Source organism: Orcinus orca, chromosome 3 (genome assembly GCF_937001465.1).
Source record: "Orcinus orca chromosome 3, mOrcOrc1.1, whole genome shotgun sequence".
In the NCBI taxonomy this organism is placed as follows: Eukaryota; Metazoa; Chordata; class Mammalia; order Artiodactyla; family Delphinidae; genus Orcinus; species Orcinus orca.
Genome location: NC_064561.1, coordinates 70337555 through 70363170, shown reverse-complemented (window position 1 = coordinate 70363170; position 25616 = coordinate 70337555). Strand labels below are relative to the sequence as shown.

The 25616-nt window shown below is 35.9% G+C and overlaps 1 protein-coding gene and 1 long non-coding RNA gene across 3 annotated transcripts; one reads left to right on the top strand and one right to left on the bottom strand.

Annotated features, from left to right (window-relative positions):
• Nucleotides 1–232: 232 nt before the first annotated feature.
• Nucleotides 233–25424, bottom strand: LOC117197559 (uncharacterized). Its single transcript, XR_004478230.2, has 3 exons — nt 25281–25424; nt 12935–12959; nt 233–385 (listed from the first exon to the last, which is right to left on the bottom strand). It is a non-coding gene; the product is annotated as an uncharacterized LOC117197559 (long non-coding RNA).
• Nucleotides 7601–24056, top strand: MYOT (myotilin). Of its 2 annotated transcripts, none has more exons than XM_049707101.1 (10): nt 7601–7727; nt 10439–10996; nt 14976–15150; nt 16029–16133; nt 18459–18505; nt 19445–19577; nt 20613–20820; nt 22420–22585; nt 23070–23203; nt 23429–24056. In XM_049707101.1, the coding sequence occupies exons 2-10, from the start codon at nt 10641–10643 to the stop codon at nt 23599–23601; spliced, it is 1497 nt and encodes a 498-aa protein (XP_049563058.1). In that variant the 5' UTR covers nt 7601–7727; nt 10439–10640; the 3' UTR covers nt 23602–24056. The 2 variants fall into 2 exon arrangements, with proteins under 2 accessions (XP_049563058.1, XP_012393009.1); XM_012537555.2 differs by having other exon boundaries at nt 18456–18505.
• Nucleotides 25425–25616: the final 192 nt, after the last annotated feature.

Below are 25616 nucleotides of genomic sequence, written 5' to 3'. Positions count from 1 at the left end.
ACACAACAAAGTGAAGACTTTTCAAGTAATTGGTTTTCTATCTTGAAAAATGGCTCTTGGGGAAGTAAAGAGCCAACTTTCTCATTAAACTCCATGAAACTGAGATAAAAACTTATACCTGACTGTAAAGCACACTATAAAGCACAAAAGATGCCCAGCAAGCTCCTTATTTTGATCAGGGTACAGTCAGTAGTCAATAATTATGATGAAAAGCATGCACACTTACTGCAGTTGGCACCCCAAATCATTGTATATGGTGAAACAGTTTCTTCCATTCTGTGAATTCTGTGTTTATTCTTCAGCATCTTCAAGACATCTCTACAACCAGAGGTCAGTGTGTCGTGTTTGAATGCCGAGTCCAGGCCACAGCCACAGTTCAAGTTCACTGGTACAGAGAGAAAGAGCAGATAGCAGACTCAGATGACTTCCGAATTCTGAGAAAAAGTACAGTGATAAGCTTTTGAATTTACTTTTCATTCTGATTAACCTTGAAATATAATTCATGTTTTAATGTTTAATAGCTGATTCGTTACAGGCTCAAATATTGCTACTGCTAAACAATTACTTCAAATCCAAATGATTCCTCAACATAAACAGCCAAAAAAGAAAACAAAACAAAACAACTGTTTTGTTCTGATTGAACAATAGTTTTAATAGCTGTAAAAAGACTAGTTTGTTTTCAGAGATTAACCTTATCTTCCTAAACAGTTCTTAGTATACAAACAAGAAAAAAATGTGAGAATAAACATATTTTTTAAAGAGCAAAACAAATGAAAACTGGTGCGTAACTTTCTAAATACTTTATTGTGTAAGTTTCCTACCAAATAATTAATTTAAGGAAGGGTAACAAGTATGACAATCTACCTCATGCTAAACACTGAGTTTATACTTTATAAACAATTTCTCATTTAATCCTCACATCAATATTTTGAGGTATGCGTTATCATCTGCATTTTATAAGCAAGAAAACTGAAATAAGAAATATTAAACACCTTGCTGAAGGTCACAAAGCTAGTAAATGCTGCAGCCAAGGTTCAAGCCAAGGTATTTCTTGCATCAAGTGAAGAAAATATACTCACTTAAATATTAATTCAAAACAAGTGAACATTTGCACATCACATTTAGAAAGAAACACCTCTATTACACAACATGGTATTTCTCTTAAAAATAACATTTATTGCATTTTCTGAACCTAAAGTAATACATATTTATTATAATAAATCTAGAAAAATATAAAATATACAAGAAGGGCTTCCCTGGTGGCGCAGTGGTTGAGAGTCCGCCTGCCGATACAGGGGACACAGGTTCGTGCCCCGGTCCGGGAAGATCCCACATGCCGCGGAGCGGCTAGGCCCGTGAGCCATGGCCGCTGAGCCTGCGCATCCGGAGCCTGTGCTCCGCAATAGGAGAGGCCACAACAGTGAAAGGCCCGCGTACCACAAAAAAAAAAAAAAGTACAAGAAATTTAAAGTTACATTCTCACCACCCAGAGAAAACTATTAACCTTTTGTGTAGTTTTCTACAGTAGTACTACAGTATTTTTATGATGTAATATTCAACTTTATTTTAATTAGAAAGAGTAAAAGAAAAGGATTTTCTCAGGAGAAAAAGGCCACCTCAGGATTAGTGTTTCAGCAACAGTTCACATTCAGAGAAGAGATATATCTGGTCTTACTTCCTATTAGAAATGAAGAACTAAAGCCCAGAGAAGTAAAGTAATTTTCAAAAAGTCACAGAGCAATCTAGTGGTAGAACATGGCTAAAATACAGGGTTTTTTTCTAGCACCTTGCCAAGTGTTCATTCCATTATGTACGTTTTCTGAGTTTCTCGAGAATTTACAGCCTGTGACTCAAGATTTCAGTCAACGTTGTATTTGCTTCAAGTTATTTCACACATGGCTCCTTCTCCCAACTAAATTGTCATCATTTAAATTCTCTCTCTATTCTTTTGTTTTATCTTTCAGAAGCTTGTTTATCATCCATTCCTGGTAAGCACAATTTTTCAACATCTTGATAATAAATAATTAAACCAAATTTAGCATCAGAAGACTTTGGCTCCTAAGCCACTTTTGCCTTCAGGAGCAGTTTTGAGGCTACCTTATGCCAACTCTTGAACTGATACAACAGAAGAAGCAAGATAACTGGGATCTATCAGTGTATTTATTCGTTTATTCATTCATTCAACATGTATTTACTAGACACAGGCTATGTCCTGTTCTGTTCTTCACACTGAGGAGTCCCTGCGCTCACAGGGTACAAATTCTTCCTCTAATTCCATTTGGGATATTATTTGTGCCTCATGAGCAACATACAGAGGCAGTAAGGAGGTGTCCTGACATCATACATCCAAATTGTTGACTGTCCAAGAAGTATGTGTGGTGCCCATCACACAGTGGCCATCACTGTCTAACTACCATGGCAATAATAATTTTTAGGTCAGTTCAGAAAATCTTTCTATAGGACCTTTATGCTAAGCACTAAAGCTACAGAAATCTAGAATTCAAGAGATAAAATATAATCCCTGCTTTTAAGAATCTCACAGTCTAGTAGAGAAAACAGATGTGTCTAAGAAGTAGGTGTTAGGGACCAGGATGGGATTATTTTAGGTTGTATTTTTAAGATTTATCTTCATGAGCCCACTCAAAGACAAAAAAACTAATCAGATGGATTTTTTTAAATCTTAGGAATACAGTATTTATTCCTAGTACGTACTCTCCTTGACATCCTCCCACACTGTTTGTTAACTTGAGAGATCCAAATACTCTGGTCAAGTTGACTCTCTCCCCTTTCCAGAGGAAGTGTGCACCTTAATTATCGCAGAAGCATTTCCTGAAGATTCTGGGGAATTCAAGTGCATTGCAGAAAATGAGGCTGGGACTGTAGTCTCCACAGCAAGACTCTGTGTTTCTCCAGGTAACTCCTCAGGATCACCCTGCTCAAATTCAGCCCTGAGCCAAGAGGAAGATTCTGTTTCTATCTGAACTGGTGACTAATTATATTTTTCAGAAGGAAAAGAAGTGGAGAAATCAGAGAGTTCTCCAAAGTCACTCATGAGGACATTTTCTCCAAAACTGGCCTCCTTTCCCTGGAGCAGTGAGAGCTACACAAAGGGCAAAAATCCAGACAATACTCCAATAAACCTTATGCCAACTATTCCTGAAACAGCCAGTCACCATGAACATGAGATCCAGGTTCCAAAGGAGGATTTCTGTACCATCAATGAAAACTCCTCTGAGCTACAACCACAATGGTAAGGGCAGACAGACCTAACATTCACTCATTCAACGAATGTTCTTGGCTCTATATATAGAACAGTGAACATGGCAAAGCTCCTGCCCTCAGTGAGCTTGCATTCTGAGATGACTCACTTTACCTGTGTCATTTCTCCCTTGCCCTCCATCATGCATTTCACCAGGGCCGAAATAGTAAGTCATGTGCTTAGATCCACATTTAAGGGTTTGGTACAGAAACTTAGTAAAAAAAGAAAAAAACACCAACAATGTTGAAATGGCAAAAGATTCTGAAGAATGGGATCTTTTCCTGAAACAGAATTCAATGTCCTATCTCAATACAAATTGGTAAAACATTTTGTGATACAGGTTTCTTCACGGTTAGTCTTAGAATACAGACACAATTGTCCTTGCATTTAGAGGACAAATTGTAAATGGAAAGATAATTCAGTAAGCGAATTTGCCAACCAGGCTATGTTTAAAAACAACATAATCCACCACTATTCCCAGCCCCCAAAGACAAACCTCAAACGAAAATATTGATTTTTAAAAAACCTAAAAATTGATAGTTGGAGACTCCAAGTCATTGGAGGGACTTCCCTGGTGGTCTATTGGCTAAGACTCTGCATTTCCAATGCAGGGGGCCTGGGTTCAATCCCTGGTCAGGGAACTAGATCCCACACGCCGCAACTAAGAGTTCGCATGCCGCAACTAAAGATTCCGCATGCCACAACTAAAAGATTCCCGCATGCCGCCAAGTAAAAGATCCCGCGTGCCGCAACTAAGACCCAGCGCTGCCAAATAAATAAACATTTCTTTTTTTTTAAGTTATTGAAGACTAACAGACCTGGAACAGTGCGTGAAGTACATAGTAGGAATTCAATAAATAGTAGCTATTACTTCACTGCATTGTTCTTTTATCGAGATCAGTGTTATCTCCAACAACAGCCTATGACTGATTTCTCAGTTGGTCTCCTGGAATCCCTTTAGCTTATAGGATCACTAGTCACCTGGGCAGTAGCCACCCCTATAAATAAAGATTCCTCATGGGATCAAGGAAGAATGGGTGTGTGGAAAAATAAATAAGACTGCAATTTATTGAACAAACATCTATTAAGCACATTGTATGTGTTTTGTCAGTTTCTGTGCCTTGGGAAAATAGCCAATACTCATATCCAAAATTTTTCTCCATGAGTACCTGTGTTTATCAGTGAGCCTTTAGGACTTAAAAAGGCCTTGAATTTATAATATAATATCTTTCATATGAGACTACTATCTTTTTCATTAATAAAACCATTTGTGGGGACACTTATCCGGCAAAAGTTCCATGACCGTTAACAAGTTTTTTACTGAATGTCTACCATGAGCTAAATTGTCCTAGACAAGATATATAAGCAATAAAGAATCCCTCCCTCAGAAAAAAAACTTAACCTAGTTGAGGAGATACATTATATCACATAATAGTCCACTGTATGATTTCCTGTTTCATTTGAGTCTCTCAGCAACCCTGATTTGGGTTAGTAAAACTGATAGTATCTTTGTTTTTTCAGTTAATTATTAAAGCTCAGAGAGTTGAAGCAACTTGTCTAAGGTTACACAGCAAGTATGTAGTAGAGTGGGCACTCACACTCAGGTCTCCAAAATAGATAATAAAAAGGTTAATGTCTAGAAAGCTGTAGAAGATCAACCAAATTAATGTTATCATTTTTACTGTTTGATTCCAAACCCAGTGTCCATTATTATTTCTTGCTTGAGAAGCATAAGATTGAGTCAACTACTACAATGGGACTCCCTTTTGCTATAGGTCTATGCAGAACTTCAGTAATCATAGTGATTAATGCATAACCTGAAAATGAATAAAACATTCTTCATTTTTTAGTCCTTTCATCTTCAATATGACATTTTCCTTCTCAGTTGAGACAGCAGAAATTAGCCTCATCATACACATATGACCTCTGATTTTAGAAGCAGCTCACAGCACCATTTTTACAATCGCATATATACTTCACATTTTAAAAAACAACATGGGATGAATGAGTGACAGTTAAACAGCTACCCTTCCACTGATGATGAGACAAGAAGGAATTCCCTGGACATGCAGCAAGAAACATTTCAGTAGGAAACATGTGAGATAGTAGGGAGTTACCTACATCTTGTGAGGCATTAGAATGATTTACCAGAGGCCCTTACTGATAATTTAGAGATAGAAATGCAAAAGGCTGTCTCTGGGGCTTCCCTGGTGGCGCAGTGGTTGAGAGTCCGCCTGCCGATGCAGGGGACACGGGTTCGTGCCCCGGTCTGGGAAGATCCCACATGCCGCAGAGCAGCTAGGCCCGTGAGCCATGGACGCTGAGCCTGCGCGTCCAGAGCTTGTGCTCCGCACCGGGAGAGGCCACAACAGTGAGAGGCCCACGTAAAGCAAAAAAAAAAAAAAAAAAAAAAAAAAAGGCTGTCTCTGGGGGGCAGGCTGGAATATGGTCCACCCACCTGACATCTTAATATTTCGTTCAGTTTTAGTATGATTTTTCTCAAATAAGCAACTAAACCATTCAAATAGCCATAATTTGTGAGAAAACATAAAACACCACTCAAAAAAGCAAACCAAATATTAAAAAGTAGAAAAACAGATTCATGGTAAATTACTGAATACAGACCCTTAACTTTTGAGAATGGTGTTACAAGTGATCTTACTTACCTTTCCTAAACTATCCCTTGATCCCCTAATTGTAGCAAGAACCTTAGCCTAGATGTACCATGGGGCTACCGCACTGTAACAAACGTTGTACCTTACAAAAGTCTAGGGAAAAGAAGAGGCAAAGCTTAAAGGATAAAGAGTAAATAAAACTAAAATTCTTCCTCAACTATGTAACATTTAGAATCTGCCCTAGGCAAAATTGGGGATTTCAGTTTGTCCTGAGCATCTTCCCTTCTTGGCTGGTAGGGTGTATCTCAATCAAACCCTGTTCTTGGGAAGAACTAAGTATCAGTCACATACACCACATTTAAAGTGCTCAGAATAGGGCCATACTCAAAGTAAATGCTATATGCATCAGTTATTCTTGTTATTTTTATTGTCACTTGCACTTACATTTTACGTCTCTCTAATTTAGATTGAAAGGCTTTGTCCCTATTAATGGAATCTGAAATATCAGTGAGCAGATGTGGAGAAATATTTTGGGTGATTCCTGAAATAAGACTTTGTAAGCGAACGCCTACTTAACAAGTCTAGTATGCTTTTTCTACTAAGTAACGGCTGTGTGCCCAGGTGGCAGTTACCAAACTTTCTCTGAACACCAAAGGAAGGTACACCTACATGGTCAGCTGTGAAGAATTTTAAACAGCTCACATGTGCTCAAACATCTATTTGTTGGATCCTAAAGTACATGATAATGACATCAAGACTGGAGTACACATGAGGGAGGGGAATAAACAGATATGCTTTAAGCAATAATACCATACCAAAGTTAAAGCCACTAAATAGGGATAAATTCCACCTGATTAGCCTGATCCTCATGCCACCTACCCCTCTTCACCACCTCTTGTCGATTTGAAGGTTTCTTCCTCTGTAATTATTTACTTCCCTGCCCAAAAATGGAAACTTAAATGCTAAGATGGTCTCCGTGATGAAAAGAGAAAGGAAGCTGTGTAACTGTAAGGAGTAAGGGAAATAAAGAGAGCTAACAACACAGAGCCCTAACTGTAAACACTGCTCGTTTGGTAGTTTCTGAAGTGTTTCAAGCTCTTTTAGAATGAAAGTATAAAGTCAAGGAGGCATATGCTATACAGATTCAGAGAACTTGCTAAAGAAAGCAAATCACATTTTTCCACTTCCCCACCTTCCCAGTGACATAACACCATCATCCTGCTCTCCTGCCTTTGCCCAGACACACTCCCTCTCTTGAAACAAACTGCTTGAACCCCACTCCATTCCCCCTCCCATTTGGCAAGAGAAAAAAAAAGGCCTTCAGATGAACAACTATCCAATACAAATCAATTTGGAGCCCATCCATCACTGGTCTTATTTCTGGAGAAGTCTTAGCAGTTAGAATGTCAGTCTTAGAATACTACTTCCCTTTTAGTCCTTTCTTCAACAGGGAAGATCAAAGCCCCCACCACAAAAAAAGAAAATAAGTTTTCTTTATATTTTTTCCCATTTCCCAATTCTTTGCTCTTCCCCCTATGTGAGCTTGCTAAAGCTCATAGTCAAAGCTCACATCTAAAATAAAGAGGCTTGCAAGAGAAGCTCATGTAATCCCACTCCTTAAATATCACTAAGACATCTGAGATATTGTTTAGATTGTGGACTCTTACTTTGACATGCCAGCATAGGTAGATGGACAGGCAAGCACATCAGATGTCACTGTTTGGCAGCTGATAAAAGTCAGTGGTGCTATAATACTAAGCACAGAGCCACTAGATTAGTCTGTGAGGGAAGGGGATGCCTCTTCCTTCCCTTTAGTAGTAGGTTAAACCGAGCAGGCACTCTCTGGAACTCGGGTAAGTCCCTTCTTTATTCCTGCTTCAGTTTGGGGTTTTGTTTTTGTTTTTTGTCCAAATCAGAACAGTATGTAAAAGGTGATCTTCAGATAAAAAGTTCAAAAGCCACAAGATCATAATGGCATTATACAAGATTTGAAAAGAACGTAACCTGTTCATTCCACTGAAATTGGAAGGCATTACAGAAAGGATAAAAGGAAAGATAGTTGTGTGTCATTATTTTTAAATCATCATTTTTCTTTGAAAAGGGACACTTGATCTAACTGTAATTGTGGTAATGTCCTACAGCTTCAAAATATCCTCAGTTTTTTGTGCAAGTCTGTGCTATATTAGACATGAGGGGGAAAGTCAAGATTTTTCTAAATAGGAGACTTAATAGTACTTTATTCATAAAATCTTTGAAATTTATTTAACATTATTTGGAACAAATTGATACTGTCATATAATAGAAGGCATTATAGAATTGAATTGTTGAACAGTAACTACTACACATGAAGAAAAACCTTTCAGAGTTACCTGTGTGAACATCTGTGTAAAATTTTGTTGAGACATGAATAAAATGAAACTTTTGAAAGAACATATTTTTAATTGAATTTTTTTTAAATAACAGTAATTGTTAACTATGTAGGCTGATACCAAAATGTACAAGATAGTTGACCTTCTAAAAATATATGTAAAGAAAAATAGGGAATTTTCTGGAAAATATCTACTGGCTATTTGTTAAACAGTTTATTCCTTCCTTGGTATTTGAAATTAATCTGAATGATTTGCCTGCCCAAGAAGGAATTTAAAACCAAACACTGGATTCAATTCTGCAATGGAAAAAATAAACCCATAAATATGAAACTATTTGCCTTGAAATAGAGTCTTTTTTCGTTTTTTTAGAATATCTAATTAAAGCCTCCTTCTGGATGTTTTTCTCCAATAATTTAAAGGCCTAATATAGTTAATTACTAAAATGCACTCTAGTTGAATGTGCTTGTATTCATAAACTCAAAATTAAGAAATGTATGACTTTTTAAGTGCCTTTTTCAATAGAATCTTTCTCTTGGCTGTTTAGTTGCATTTTTGTTCTTTCCTAAAACTGCTAATTTTAATATAACTCTAAACTACATGCACAACCTGAGGATCAAGTTATCTGGTTTAGAAGTTTTTCATTAAAAATGATACTTTCTTCAAGATAGGAAACTGAATAATTATAAGACTATGCTTCAATGATGACAAACAATTTGGTTAATTTTATTAGTTAAAAGTTTGATTTATCATTACCTCAGAGTTGGTTTATATTATATGAAACAAACTAAATGTATTTTGAACTAAATTACTTGATATTTTAAATAAAGACAGAATCAGTATTACAACAATTTATGGCGCTAGTTTTTGTGTATAAAGTCTATATACAGTCCTGCCCAGATTTACCTTACTAATGGAAGAAATCAGAAGCAAATATAATTCTCTCACTTCGCTATATAGTAGAAACTAACACAACGTTGTAAAACAACTATGTCCCAATTAAAAACAAAAGAAGCAAATATAATTCTTTAAGGTTGATTATAGTGACAAATGATTTATCAAAGGAAAAATGGGGAACTACTGTCGGAAGTCAGGACTGCCAATGCAGAGCTAAGTAAGAAAAATGGCACCCTTCTCTTCTTGGGAAACTATAGGCTAGCTTCACAGTTGCCTTACTTCCCTTCTGTACATCCTGTTTGCCATTTCAAAAGGAAAAATAATATAGGAACTAAAGCAATTTCAAAATTAGTCTGAAATACATATTAAACATGTAAAAATAATTTAAAGTGAAACTAAATAACTAAGAGACCATCGAGACCAATAACTAGATAATACAATCTAAAAATAACAAAAAATTACAAAGGGCTCTGGAATACTGTCAGTAACATATATTATATACACACACAGAGACACACGAATACAGTCACTCCTTAATATCATCTAGTTTGGTACTATGGTCAATTGGGAATCAAAGGGAGAAAAAGAAGCAGTGAATTATAAGGTAAAACAAAATCCACTCAAGGTTGACAATAGTGAAGAACAGATGTTTGCTCTACTTTGTGAAACTGTAAAAGGGTGAAGGAGCAAATACGGACAGTAATGTTCTTTACCAAAGAAGCACATTGCTCCCCTTGATTCACCACATCATTCATCACAGATCACCAGGGCATGAATTAACTGGAGTATCAGAAGAGCTGTTCATCGGTTTTGATGAGCAAGGGGAAGAATTCAGACTGAATAGAAGCTGACATGTTATATATTTACCTGCTATTAATTTTAAACCATTAACTCTCTGTGGTTAATGAAACTGTAGCCTCTGGGCAAAAGCTGAACAAGAAACCATAAAATTATCACACTGAGCAACATCACAGGTTTTCTTTTCATAAATAACCACTTGGCAAACTTAAACTTTTCCTACATCTTGAAGGCCCTGGGCGTGCTTTAAGAATCACCCAGAGGCAAACAAACACTAATGAATTCTTTTTTCTTATTCTCAAGGGGAAAGTCACTTGTGCAAAGACAACAGATAAAGGAATGGGAAGTCTAGAAGCCAGGAAAGTCCCACCTTGAGGTGACTTTGAAAGCACATAAGCTTTAAAAAAACAAGCAAAAAAACAGAGCACAAAAACTCTTAAAGATCTTAAACAGTACTGTTTTTTATGCAAACACTGTAACTGAATCATCTTCTTCTTTTGAAGGAACAATATTCTTCAAGAGAAGGCCACTCTATCAAAGCCAGGAGCACAGTATTCCCAGGATCTCAACGAGGTGCAGACCAAGGTTGCTTCTGATTCACTGCAACCTTGTATAATTCCAGGCTTGCAGCCCCAGATTCGGGACCCCACCCTTCCAGGAGCAAATCATTATAAGTTGCCTTCAACTTCCATAAACCAGCTAAGCATGTTTAACTACGAACGTCCAAAACACTTCATCCAATCCCAAAACCCATGTGGCTCCAGACTGCAGCCTCCTGGACCGGAAACCTCCAGCTACTCTAGCCAGACCAAACAGTCTTCTATTATAATCCAGCCCCGCCGGTGCAAAGAGCAAACATATTCTGCCTCCTCAACAGTGAGCTCTCACATCACTATGTCCTCCTCTGCTTTCCCTGGTTCTCCTCAGCAGCTTGCTGGCTCCAACCCAGGCCAAAGGGTTACAGCCACTTATAACCAGTCCCCAGCCAACTTCCTCAGCTCCATATTACCATCACAGCCTGATTACAATAGCAGTAACATCCCTTCCACTGTGGACTCCAAGTAAGTGAATTTTTAAAATATATATAGAGAGACAGACAGATAGAACTGTGTATACCGTGAGCTTGTATCTGGGGGAGAAGGGGAGTTAGGTTATGTACGTCATTCTTCACTATCTAAAAAGTCAATGTGATATCAGAGTCTCATTCCGTATTTCTCCTAGAACACCTTAAACCAGGGTACTGGCAATAAGTCATCTGACCCATTCTCCAGTGTCCAGGTTGAGCTGAACCCAAATCACCTATTACATAACACAATTACTTACCTACTATTTTCCATCTTCAAAAAAAATATTTCTAACATACCCAGGAACAGTGAACTATTCCCCCACCTCTAAGTTACGTTCCTCATGCTGTATATTTAATTGCTCTGGTTCTGAGCTTAGCTGAGGTGAACACCTGTCTGCTCTTCTTCAGATAGGATTTCCTCTCACATAAGCAGAGGCTATTAAGTTTCTTCTCAGTCTTAGTCTTTTCTTCCTATCCATTTTCCCCTCTGATCCTGAACAACCACTTGGCTAAAAAGAAAATATAGGATTCAAACACTGAAGTATATGAATTTTCCCTATGATCAGAAGGAAGGACTGAATAGGTAAAGGCTCATGATCTTAAGGTTTCCTCTGGCAATTAAAACTACACTTTGTTCAAATTGGTTAGACCAACCTAAATACAGGGAAGAATAACTGAAGCCTTATGCAAGCATGTACTATTTCCACAGCCCTAAAACTGTCCTAGGAGAACCTGATATGAAGAAGGACAAAGTGGTTGTGCTTTTTTTAAAACATGAACTGAATACTTTGTGCTTATGCAAACTCTGGGCTATCAGTTTTCCTATTCCTTGGCTGGCTAGAACATCAGAGAATTAATCAGAGGCATCTGAAAAACTGTGTGATGAAATATATTTTGTTGGTTACAGACTTATCAACAGATTTGCTGAAATTCTTGCTAATTTCTCTCAGTTTTCTCTAGAGGCTAATTTTTCTAGAGATTCCTATTTTTGGTGACAACTCTGGAAACCTAGGTGAACTCACCAGAGCAATTCAGCTTGCAAAGAAACCTTTTCAATATTTTAAAAAATAAAAACGAGGAAAGCCAAAAACATTTGTTAGAATCCTATAGATACTAGGTTGAACCATTTGAAATGGCTGATAGTTAAAAATTTTTGACTGACAAAAAAAGGCATTCTCATAGGTTTGGCCTAATGATTTTAAAAGATGCCTTCAAGAATTAAGAGCCCGCTCTTTCTCTTCTATCTCAAATTCCCATTATACCCATTATCACATATTGTAGATTTTTCTTACTTACATTTTACCCATATAATCTTTTTCCATCTAGCTTTCAATTATTTACAAATTTCCTGTATAAGCATGTTTAAATCTAAAATAACTCTTTCTCACTAAAATATTTTTCTTAGTAAAGGCTCTAATCCTATTCCAAATTCCTGCCCAGAAAAGAAAGCCACCAAATAAATACTAGTGAGCCTCAACCATCTACCTAGCTCTCTGCACAGAACTAAGAGAGGAAGGAAGGAAAAAATAGAGAGGATAAGAAATAAAGCACAGAAGGACCCCAAACCAGAGATCAAAGATCCAGCTTTAGCTGCTCCATTTTCAGCAACCATAGATAACTCTTTTAATCTTCCCACAGCCACTTGATACCAGTTCAGTTTCCAGCTGCACAGGTGGAAAGCTCTGGCCCTTTGAACATTTGTGCACAACTCCCTCATTTTTATGATGGGCTGAAGTTTGCCCTGTCTTCTATAATAATCCCTTGGATTCTGACCTAGAGAGGTTTGAAAGCTTTATTTAGCTTTTCATCAGTAGAAAACCCTTAAGCAAATGTTTTATTCAGTTTATCAAACCACAGACTAGAAATTCAGGGGAACTCTTTAACTATTCCTTTCAAAAAGCTTGCTGTGTGACATTCCTCAAGTTTTCCTTACCTGCTCAGTGATTCAGTTTTCTGATCTGTAATAAAAGTAAGGATTTAGGTGATTAATGATAGGGGGAGAAAAAAAAACCTATAAAGCATTGTGCAAGTATAATATTAGTTTCTAATTATGAACAGATATCAAGTCCTAACACTTAAACCATCTAAACTGGTAATAATGCAGGTATTCAGTAAATAAAAAGGTGACTGAGATTACATATATATCAGTGATTCTCAGGCTTGGTTTTGATAGTCCTTCAGGATTTCTCAGATATATTACATCATATTATGACAGTCTGACAAAAGAATTATTTAATGCTAATTCACTTTAACCAAACACATATGACTGTTTTTTTTTTAAGCTGGAAAAACAAAAAAACAAATGGGCTATTCTAACTTCATACAGTTGGAGACATAGTAGATCTATAAAACCAAAGAAATTTTACCACTTTGACCTGGGAATTCAATCTTAAAACAAAACAAAAACATCTCACTATTTATTTAAACACTTGGTTTGGTTATTTGCTTCACTGAACAAATCAGATACAGACAATCCTGAATATCTGAAATACAAGGAGGGAAAATGTATATAATCAACTTTCAATACAGAGCATCTTGAATACAATGGAAAATATTCATTCACTGAACTGATAGTGAGTATTACCTCACTATTTTGCAGGCTTTGTGTTAGTGGATACAAATAATACAACGGTGAGTAATAAAACATCTTTTTTTTCTTCAGTGTATTTACAATCTAGAGATTACTAACCAAGACCCCAAAGCCTGTAAAAATTAAAACTCTGGCTCCACTCAGAGGAAATGCATTTCCACTTAGCTTACAAGTTCTTTTAATGATCCCTGCAAATTTTTGAACAGGGACATGTCAGAGAACAGACCAAGGCTGCCTCACCTGGATATCTGGATTTATTATGATAATGGTAAAATATTCACTGAGGGCAGTGGCCAGTTTTCCCACATTAAATAGATATAAGCTAGCACCTTCAGAGCCCTAAATAAATAAACTAGGTAAAATCTGAATAAACCCTGTGAAAAGTGTGAGCTACCTAACAGATCTAAAAATATAGGACTCCCTAAATACCACCCCTGTCCTCTATCAGAATCAGCAGGGGAACACCAGGAGGGGGCAAGGACATCTTGGAAGAAAATTTAGGGTTGGAATTTGAAATAAGGATTTAAACCAAACTCTTCAACTGCCGATCAAATTTGCTTTTTTTTCCCCAAAACTCCTTTTTTTCTCAGTTTACATTTCTTTCTCCTTCCTCCTCTAATCACCCCTTTCTCTAAAAATCACTTATGCAATATTGAAGAAACTGTTATTACTGTACAAGTTGTTATATAGTGCCATACTTGGATTGTCTAGAATATGAATAGGAAGTAGAAATTAAAATGTAAACTGTAGACTCCATTCAAAGCAAGAGAATATTCACTAAATACCAGTGGTTATGCTGATAAATGTTTAACAATCAGCTCTGGAGGAAAGAGCCATGATTTGTGGTATTTACCAATTTCCCTGGTATAGATACTCCCACCACCACCAATTTCAAACTTTCAGCATGAGATCACAGTGAGCTGGGAAGAGACACTAAAAATCAGTTCTCTTAAGCCCATATGAGTCAGCTCCAGCACATCGCTGCTTACTATCCACCCATAAATCAAACTCAGGAAATTCAGTTGGAATATTGGAAGAACTCTCAAGCTGCCAGTAACTAGACTTACTCTCACTTCTTTAGGGAAGATCTTCAAGGAAGGACATTTCTCCTTATGTCTAATCTAAATTGCTCCTCCTGCTACTTAATTTTCATTTGCCAAGATGAAAAGAAACAAAAACAAAAATAAAAAACAGCTAGTAACCATTCTTATAAAATCCTTCTTGACTGTTATTAGGGCAATTGGTGTTTTAATAACACCAGCAGTACTAAATGGTAAAATCAACCTACCTAAACGTGACTGACAAAATGATGCCAATTCTATTTTACATACCACACCTTACTTTAAAGATCTTCTTTTTAAAAAATCTTTTTTTCTTTTTAAAGCTATCAACAACCCTCAGTTGGCCAACCTGTAAATGCTAAGCCATCCCAAAATGCAAATACTAAGCCCACACCAAGGACTCCTGACCATGAAATACAAGGATCAAAAGAAGCTCTGATTCAAGATTTGGAGAGAAAGCTAAAATGCAAGGACAACCTTCTTCATAATGGAAACCAAGTGAGCAAGATGTCTATTTTGTATTAAAAAAAAAAAAGCCAATAAAACTATAAAATCTAATCTCAATAAGAATGTTGTTTCTGTCTCACAGATCTATGTCCATATAATCAGCAAGGGAGAGGAGTATCTAAAAAAAGGGAATATTTGGATCCTATTCTGTATTTCTCTGCATGAAATCCCCTCTAGGAGTTCAGTAGTAAAAGAATGAAGCAAATGAAAAAAAAAAAAAACCAATCTGAATGATTCAATTTTGTTTTAAGCATTACCATAAAAATATGTCTGATGACCAAATAACTAATGGGAAATGCTGTCAACCTGACTTCTTCATGTACTTTGGTATACATTATTGATGGAAAAATAGCTATAATTCTTATTATACACATTGTATTAGTCACTGATCTCTGAAAGAGTACTACTATATGCCTTTAATCCAAATACATTTAACATACGAGTTGCACTGCTCTTAACCAGAAGTTAGTAAATCAAATATAGTGTTCACTTAATAAAAGTTATTTCTGAATCTGAGGACATACGGTACTATATTCAAAGACAGAGCCAACAGGAACATGCAGAACAAGGAGGAAGACAAAGAATTTCCCTTTATTGGGGAGAGAGAGCCTTATTTAAGGGTGATTATGCTTGCCTTTACTAGGAGAAGAAAGAAAACAGAGATGAATATTACAGATGAGGGAAGTGGCACTAGAACGAAAGGAAAATGCTTTGAATGAAAGAATGTTTTTTTATAAACATAGTATCTATCATTCAATAGGCGTAACTATACTTGTTTGGTATAATTCTTGGTGGTTTTAAGGTAAAGCTATACAAATAACTTTTATTAAATCTCATTACTATCTCCTTTATGATTTATTTCTTTAAAGCGGCTAACATATGAGGAGAAGATGGCTCGCAGATTGCTAGGACCACAGAATGCAGCTGCTGTGTTTCAAGCTCAAAATGACAGTGAGGCACAAGATCCAGCACAGGTAAATTAAAATAATCTTTATCTAACTGGAGCACTTTTCTTTTGTGTCATTTTTAAATATCTGCTTTTCTAAATGCTTATAAATAGCCTTTGAAGCAAAAGTCAATTACTTCCATACTCCATTACATATAAAAAGTAGAGGCCATGATGGGTTGAATATATACACAAAAATTTTTAATTTTACCCCATTTTCTGGTGGTTCTAGTATCTGCATATGAAATGTTATAAAGTCAAAACACCAGAAGACTAATGGTGTCACTTTTCATCTGGACATTTAGGGGTCAGTTAAACCGAGGACTCTCCCAACAATGTCTACATGGACAGAAAATTTATGAGTTGTAAATCTTTCACAGGACAAAAGTTAAAACTCTAAACCAAAGTAATTATAACCTTTTCTCATAAGCTGTTTATCATTTCAATGTTTTAAAATAAACTCATGTACTAATGAAACATCCAATTTCTTCTGTCATGTTCCTGTATCTTAAAATGATTCTTATTAAAAACAAAATAAACAACAAAAACCTTATGAGTAATGGCTCCAGGATTAAGAACAGCATCCTTTCCAAGAGATTAACTTTATCCAGAACATAAAGTGAATATCCCACAGGCTTGTTCCTGATCAACTTCATTTTAACAAGTTAACCTCAAAGAGAAGTGTACAGCTGGAGAGGCAAAATGAACTGCTATTGCTCTTTCTATCTTCCTTCTGTAGTTACCTCGCATTCCTTCCTAAAAACTCCACAAGAAACTGGAAGCCAAACCAAGCATTCAAGAATTCCAACCTTCTACAGTATAGGAAGATGAAAATAAGACTTTTGTTTCTGTTAAATGTGACTAGATCTACTGAAAAGGATAGAGCAGGGTCTAGCACAGCAAGTAACTAGAACCTGAGAACAGAACTTAAATCTCTTTCGGCTACTGAGGAGTTCACACACTCATTTATTCAACTAATTTATATGAAGTACCTACTGTGTGTGGGGCTCTGGAGTTGGTACAGGAGATTACAGCAAGAATAAGACACAAATATATCTCTATTAGAAGAAATAACCCAAAGTAACATTAGATTGATGATGGTTTATGTTATAAATTCACAGTGTATGATTTCAAGGTCAAGGGTGTATTGTTTTTCTCATTCATTCTTTAAAAACTTTAAAATGAAGGTGAAGGTACCAAGAAAAGAGATAGCAGCAAAACATATTATGAAATCAGAAAAGAAAAATCTTACGTTTTTTGGTACACTTCAAACAGTCTACTTAAATAATACAAAATGTCATCAAATTACATATAACTGAAATATCACACCTATGAATATGAATACATACATGTTCAAACCACTACAGGAAAAGGTCAAAAACTTAATTTAGATATTATGAGTTTAAGTTTATTTTTTACCAAAAAATTCACTGATCTTTTGACATCTGGCTTAGAGAAACTCAAAGCCCAGCCAAAAATTATTACAGAGTTGTAAGAATTTTGTTTTAGAATGACAAAATACATTAAAGTTCATCCCAAAATAAATTATTTGTACTGATTTGCTATGTTGTTTTTCATATACTTGGGTAAGGACTATATTTTCTACTTCTTTGTATCTCTCACTATACCAAGCACAATGAAATATACGGAATAGGCACTAAATATTTAATCAGTTAATTCTATTATAAATTCATCAATTCCTGATTTTATCCTCAAATATGAATAATTTTCTGGTGCTCAGATATAAATTCTAAAAGATGACTGCTTAAATTAAATACACCCTTATTAGGCAGGAAGTAAGTAATGTTGTTTTTCAAAGGCTTTTCATAACTCTACACATAGCTTCCACAGTGTCCATCAGGATTTTGTGCCATGAGCTAAAAAGAAAAGTATTTTCCAGTCTAATATGTGTTTACTGCTGTTGGTGCCACTTATGAGCAGTAGGCATAATACCCTGTATCTACTGCCAACACAAATGACTTCATGACTATTCCTGTTTTACCAAAGGACAATCTGTACTATGTGCTCCCATTTCAAATACACCAGGGGGACTCATCATCCTTTGTCATAAAATCGTCATCTAAAAAACGAACCACCACCAATTCAAAGTCTAGTTAATTTTCATAAATCGTATCTATTGAATAGTCTTAATTCTGGGTATTTCTTGCTAGAGTATTAGAAGGTTAGTGTACTATATTTTAAATGCTTAACAGCTAAATATATAGAACTATCCATGACAGTACAAATACAGCCACAACAGAAATGTTCCTTTCAACTACGACTACTAAATTCTGCTTCATTTCAAGCTAACAACAGCATGTTAACATTATCACTTTGTTTTAACTTCAAGCAGCACAATTCAGAACATGCACGACTGCAACTTCCTACATCACAAGTAAGGTAAAAAAAAATTTTTTTTAATTTTAAAGAAATATACATTTTGCTACCTAAAATGTTTGCAGCTTAAAAAAAATGTAATATTTACAAAGCCCTCAAGCTTCTTACATACTTCTTATACAAAGCAATGTGACCAGAGGGGATAGCAGGTTGGAAGGGATAAATCAGGAGTTTGGGATTAACAGATACACGCTACTATGTGTAAAATAGATAAACAACAAGGACCTACCATATAGCACAGGGAACTATTTTCAATGTCTTATAATAACCTATAATGGAAAAGAATCTGAAGAATCTATATATATTTAATATATATGCTATATATATATAACTGAATCACTTTATTGTACACCTGAAGCTAACACAACATTGTAAATTAACTATACTGCAATAAAAAAATATGGTTATAAAAAAAGAAAATAATGTTTATACTGCTTTAGAACCAACTGAAAAAAAACAATGTGAATTTTCTAATGTCAAAGATGACAATAAAAATTTTTATCTGTTAATTATCACAACTATCTCAGAGGAAACTGTTTTTAATGTTTTGGTGAAATAAGCCAGGACCATGTTTCCATGCTAAACAACTTTTTCATAACTATGGAAACCTGATTCTAATTATACAATCTTTGCATGTGACTAGAATTGTCCATGGGGTACTCTGCATTTTAATAGATCAGTTTCTTCATCAATTCATGGCACTGAAAAAAGAAACAAAGATGTATAATTTGTATCAGGTGTTTCTAAATTGCTACCACTTCTAATAGTCATCAAATACGCCACAGCTAAATACAGCTCTGCAGCCTCTCTCCATTGTTACTACACTATCAGATCAAACAGCATAGACTCTAGGGTTTCAAATTTGATGGCTAAACTATATTTGCATGAAAGGAAGAGCAATGACGACTCTTCTGCATAGTGATTATTAAAATATTTTTGTAGAAGTAGATCATCTTCAAGGGGAGATGTGAATGATCAGGATGCAATCCAGGAGAAATTTTACCCACCTCGTTTCATTCAAGTGCCAGAGAACATGTCAATTGAAGAAGGAAGATTCTGCAGAATGGACTTCAAAGTAAGAGAAAAGTTCAAATATACTGGAGAAAAATTAACAATGGGATACTAAGTTTTGAAAAATGTCCTCCTCCTCTTCATAGCTTTCTACACAGCTTGACAAGAAATATGTATAATAGATAAGAACACAAACTCTGGAGCTAAGTTTACCTGGGTTAGAATCCTGGCCCTGCCACTTTACAGCTGTGTAACCTGAGACAAGTCACTTAACAACTCTATGCTTTTGTTTCTTTGGGAATAACAAATATATCTACCTCATAAAGCTGTGTGAGGATTAACTAAGTAAACAGGTATAAGGTACTCAAAATAGTGCCTACCACCTAATACTCTATATAAATGAAGCTTTCATAGCAATAGGATTTCTAAAGTAGAATGCCTCTTTAAAGAAATTCAAGTCACCCTGCTCTCTCTTGGCCTAGAAGAATTCTTCAGGCTAAAATAACTTATTAGAAAGGCCTACATTTTTATTATCCTCATCTGGGAGAACTTTTTCTTATAAATGTTTTTTCAGATTCCTTATGAATGAAAGTCAGTGTATGGATTTAATTGTCAAGACTTACGAAAACACTTAACAAAATGCCATTTATACACCAGAACTACAGCTCAAGAACACTCAGTTTTGGGAAGGTTATTTGGAAAGGTTATCAGCAAGTCTCATATATATGGGCCTCTGGGACTTCATTCACACTTGCCATTAGCCAGAAAAGCCATATGACTTCCATATTCCTTGTGGAGACCAATATAAGATAACTTAACGTCCTTAATATAGTAATTAAGAGATCTTAAGGAGCCTGAGGTTGTTTACAAAAGAGCTAGATGTGTTTTCAGATAGTATGAAAATACTGTATTAATTTCAAGTGTTATAGTTTTTACTATTTTGTTAAAAATTATTGAAAGAAAATATCTTTTAAGCTCTTGTTTTGCATTTTCAATCACAAACCCACTCAGATACTGAACTGTTAAAATTCATAAATGGACAAATGGGTCCCAGTGATCTATAATGTAAAATTCTATCTCCTTGTGTTTTCATTTCTAGGTTAGTGGACTACCAGCTCCTGATGTGTCATGGTATCTAAATGGACAACCAGTTCAATCAGATGATTTTCACAAAATGATAGTGTCTGAAAAGGGTTTTCATTCACTCATCTTCGAAGTGGTCAGAGCTTCAGATGCAGGGGCTTATACATGTGTTGCCAAGAACAGAGCAGGAGAAGCCACCTTTACTGTGCAGCTGGACGTCCTGGGTAAGCCTTCAAAGAGATCCTACAGAGCTCCTTAAAATTTTGTAGAATCAAATAAGAAAGCGTTAAAAAAGAAAAACCCCAAGGACTTTATATTTAAGGTTAATGTCTATACTATACAACCCAGTAGAACACGAATTTTTATGTAAAAGCCACGGTGGGCAGGGGTTAGTGCTCTTGAGGGAAACTCAGTGAAACTAGAATGACAGATCTACCACTAAAGCTTTTCTGGAAGAGAAATAAAGGTAAAATTTCAGACAGACCAAAGGAGGTAGTATATTCTAGGTATATTTCTAGATGTACAGTAGATGTACAGTATTTGTAGATATGATTAAAGGGTCTTAATATGAAAATTTTTAGTCTAATCATTTATCTGGTCTACAGTCTAAAATAATCCATCTGACTCACATTTTCACAGAATTGCTATAATCACACATAGTTTAAAACTGAAGGGTAAATGTCAACTTTTAGCCTTAGACTATGCACTGTTTACCAGGAAACTAGTCTCTAATTATGACAACAAAAACATGCTTACTTGTTTTAGAAAACAAGTATGGTAAAACTCTTATCTCATATTTGTCTTTAGTAGGGCAGTTCTCATAAAACTAATGTCCTGTCTTAAAATATTACAATTCAAGTGCTCTAAATATATCACATTTGCAATAACTTAAGCCACAATATACTGCATAAGCAATATTTTGCTATAATTCACTGCTTATTATATAAAAACTTAATCAAGTTCAAGGATGGGCAATCTTGAGTTTGTATTTTACCCAGATGAATGAAAAATCTTTAAGATCATTCTATGATATAATAAGGGCCCTCAGACTAAGGGAAAAACTAGTGATCTGGGAATTTATACACACACACACACACAAAATCCAAGTGATTAAGCTTACGGCAAATCCTTTCTGTGCCAATAGCTCCAAAAATACTATAATGTTAGAGCTGAAAAAGACTTTGACAGGCATCCGTCCAATCTCCTCCTTACTCCTTCAGAAAAGTTAGGGTTATAGTATTATAGTATCAGTTCCTCTTTTCCCTCAGGTATTTGAAGAAAACTAAAGACATAATTATTATTGGCATTTGTATATTATTTTATAGTTTACAAAGTGCGTCTTCATTCATTATCGCAATTGATCCTCACAATAATTTTGTGCTTTTGTGGGCACAGCAGTAACTATTTCTTGGGTATCATTTTACAATAGATAAAATTTAGCCTCAGAGAAACTAAACAAAATTTTCCCCAATGTGGCATGGCTGGTGGGGCAAACAGAATTCGAACCCAAGTTGCTGGTACTCTTTCCACCACTCATGCTGCCTCTCTATAGCTGAGATGATCTCAACTTGACTTAAATTCTTCTAATGAAACATGATTATAAATTCAACACATCATTACATTACTGTTTTAGAACTATAAATAGTATACAATATACAACAGTATTGCATATTATTTTAACTACAGCTGAAACATAAAGCTTCCAATCCTGTCGTTAGTACTTTTTTAAACTTTTATATCAGCATACAAACTTCAAAATACTTTGGTTTGACTTAATATTGTTTATAATATTTCAAATACGTGATTTTTTTATTAATATGTAGCAAAAGAACATAGAAGAGCACCAATGTTCATCTACAAACCACAGAGTAAAAAAGTTTTTGAGGGAGACTCAGTGAAGCTAGAATGCCAAATCTCAGCTATACCACCACCAAAGCTTTTCTGGAAAAGAAATAATGAAATGGTACAATTCAACACTGATCGAATAAGGTAGGATAAGTATTTCTAGACTTAACTATACTGTACTTGGGTGAATCCAGTTATACTTTTAAATGTATTATAAATGGCATGCATCTGTGACCTCAATTTGTCTAATTTTAAAAACATATAGATGAAACTAACACAATATTGTCAATCAACTATACTTCAACTTTTAAAATATATATATATAGAAATATAATAAGCCTCATTAAGCCAGATCCCACTAATCAGAAATTTAAGGGATAAAGTAGGCTAGGATTTACCTTTTTACTAACAATAAAAGAAGATGGCTCAAGGAAATATGATACAAACAAGACTGGGGGGATGTTTAATTCAAAAAAACCCATAGCTATTTGGCAATGACTAGCTACAGACTCAGAATTTCCAAATGCTTTTTTCTTCCTATTAGTCTGACTCTGTAGGTCATAGGCATCATAAATAAATTCTCACAGGAAAACTAATTCCTTTACTTTCAATTTTTGTTTCTTTCCAGTTTATATCATGATAACTCTGGAAGAGTTACTTTACTGATAAAAGATGTAAACAAGAAAGACGCTGGGTGGTATACTGTGTCTGCAGTTAATGAAGCTGGAGTGACCACATGTAACACGAGATTAGATGTTACAGGTATCTCACCCTGTTATACAGTGCTATGTCAAGTGTTATAAAGAACTTAACTGGAAAGATTTAATAAGAAACATAAATTCCAGCATAGCATAAATTCTGAAGGATTCTCCCCATACATAATCAGTTTTGATTTTTTTTTCTCTCCCTGTCCGATAATGACTACCTAGTGCAACCCATTTGTTTAGGACAAGTTTTCTAAATTAACATTTATTTGATCCATTTCAGCCCGTCCAAACCAAACTCCTCCAGCTCCTAAGCAGTTACGTGTCCGACCAACTTTCAGCAAATATTTAGCACTTAACGGGAAAGGTTTGGATGTGAAACAAGCTTTTAACCCTGAAGGAGAGTTTCAGCGTCTGGCAGCTCAATCTGGACTCTATGAAAGTGAAGAACTTTAATAACTCTACCAACATTGGAAAACACAACAACTACACTATTAGCAATATATTCAATTACATTTTTGAAATAAATCCATAGCTGTATTAACAGATTATGGTTTTAATTAGGTAATACAACTAATATATATTTATAATGCGTTTATCCTTTGACTCTTGCACATTGTTTACCTCTCTGGTTTGTGAAACCTACAGAAAATCTGGGTTTGTAATTGTAGATGAAGATCTTAAAAAATGTGGGATTTTAATATTTAAGTCATACACATTTTACAACTACAGGTTATAAATGAATATCAACGTTTTAAACACATCTAATGCGTAATAAGATTTACTGGTACTGCTTTCTAAATACTGTTTTACCCGTTTTCTCTGATAGGAATACTAACATGGTATAGATTATCTGAGTGTTCCTTAGTTTTATGTCAAAAGAGAATAAAATTTCAAATATTTAAAACAGACTGTCTCATCTTCACAAAAGTCTAGATCTTTAAGATAAAACTGCTGGTTTGTATCTATTAAGCGACACACAGCAAAACCTATGAATAACAAGTTCCAAGAGACCAACAATATTATGCTCTAGAACAGCCTGTCTTGGTGAAGCTCACTTACAGCTAATTTCTCCAGAGAGGGAACTAAACTTTTTACGGTTTGCACTTCGAAGGCAACCAGAATAACTTAAACCATGACAGAATCTCTCCTGAAATTGTGATTTTGTTTTAACCAAACAGGTTTCTAATTCTTTGAGTCTACTGAGCTCAATGGATTAAGAATAGACTGCAGAGTCATCTACCTAATTCTTATATTTAATGTAAATTTGAATACCTATATTTTGGGCTTTTTTCCTCCTACATTTCTAATTCAGATAACCTACTACTTTAGAAAACAATTTTGCCAGCCTCTGAGAGTCCAAGTACAGGAAAGGGCAAATCCTTGTATTAAACTATTCTTAAGCTAGGCCAGTAGCCCTTTCTTCTCAGGTCTCATCTCCACTGGCTGCTGGCCTTTCGCTACACCTCTCCTATTCGTTTTATCATTGGTAGTCTTTGACCCTCGCTGCTATGTGGCCTAGTTTTCCTTTTTACCTGACATGAAACAGCATTTATCAACATCACCCTACATCTCTTTCCGAGAAATAACAGAAGTGGCTTTATCTTTTACTTTCAAAACAGCTTGAAGGGTTTCTTAGCTGGCTACCCTGGGGCTTTCCACTGAATTCCTTTTTTATTTTCCTTTTTACCAACCTAAGAATCCCTGCCCCCCTCCCCCCCTCATATTCTGGCGGGCTTATGGATGCCTTAATTTACAAACAAATTTGGCCTTTTCTATAGCTGGTTTACAAACCTTCTCACTTTTGCAAAGCTGCTGGGTCAGATGTGAGTCTGGGCTCCCAAAGACTACTGTTTTGGGCTACGCTTTTACCTTATCACTGCAGAACTTTTTTTTTTTTTTTAATCTATTTCAACGTTCTCTTAAGCCATATTGGGTGGAAAGAGGGGTGGAAGCTATTTCCAGCAACAGCTCTCGATTACTAATAATCAGTATCTGCAAGCTGCAGCGGCGGAGTGGGGTCTTGGTTACAAATTCGGGCTTCGGCGTCGAGCAAACCTTGCCCCAACGGGCCTTTGGTAAGTAATTTATTCTCCTCAGTCTCTTCAGGTCTAAAACGAGGACAAATCACATACCTTTCAGGAAAGGGCGGTGTGAAGACTAAACAAGCCAAAAGATGTTAAAAGTCAAGAATGGGTAGCCCATTATAATTAATTACTACGATTTTTATGATTAACCCCAGGCCTAAAGCCAGGTTTGCCCTAGAAGTCGGTCCTCCGCAGGAGACAAACGCCACCACGCTCAGGCCCGCCTCACGCAAAGCCTTTCCGTAAAGGCCTCGGTGCGCAGGCGCGCTGGCATCTTCTAGCGCCGCTTGTTCCCATCGTGGAGCCTGGGGCTCGCGCAGGCGCATGAGCTAGGCGCGCACCGTGTGAGTATCGCGCAGGCACCGCTGGCGGAACGGGCGTTGT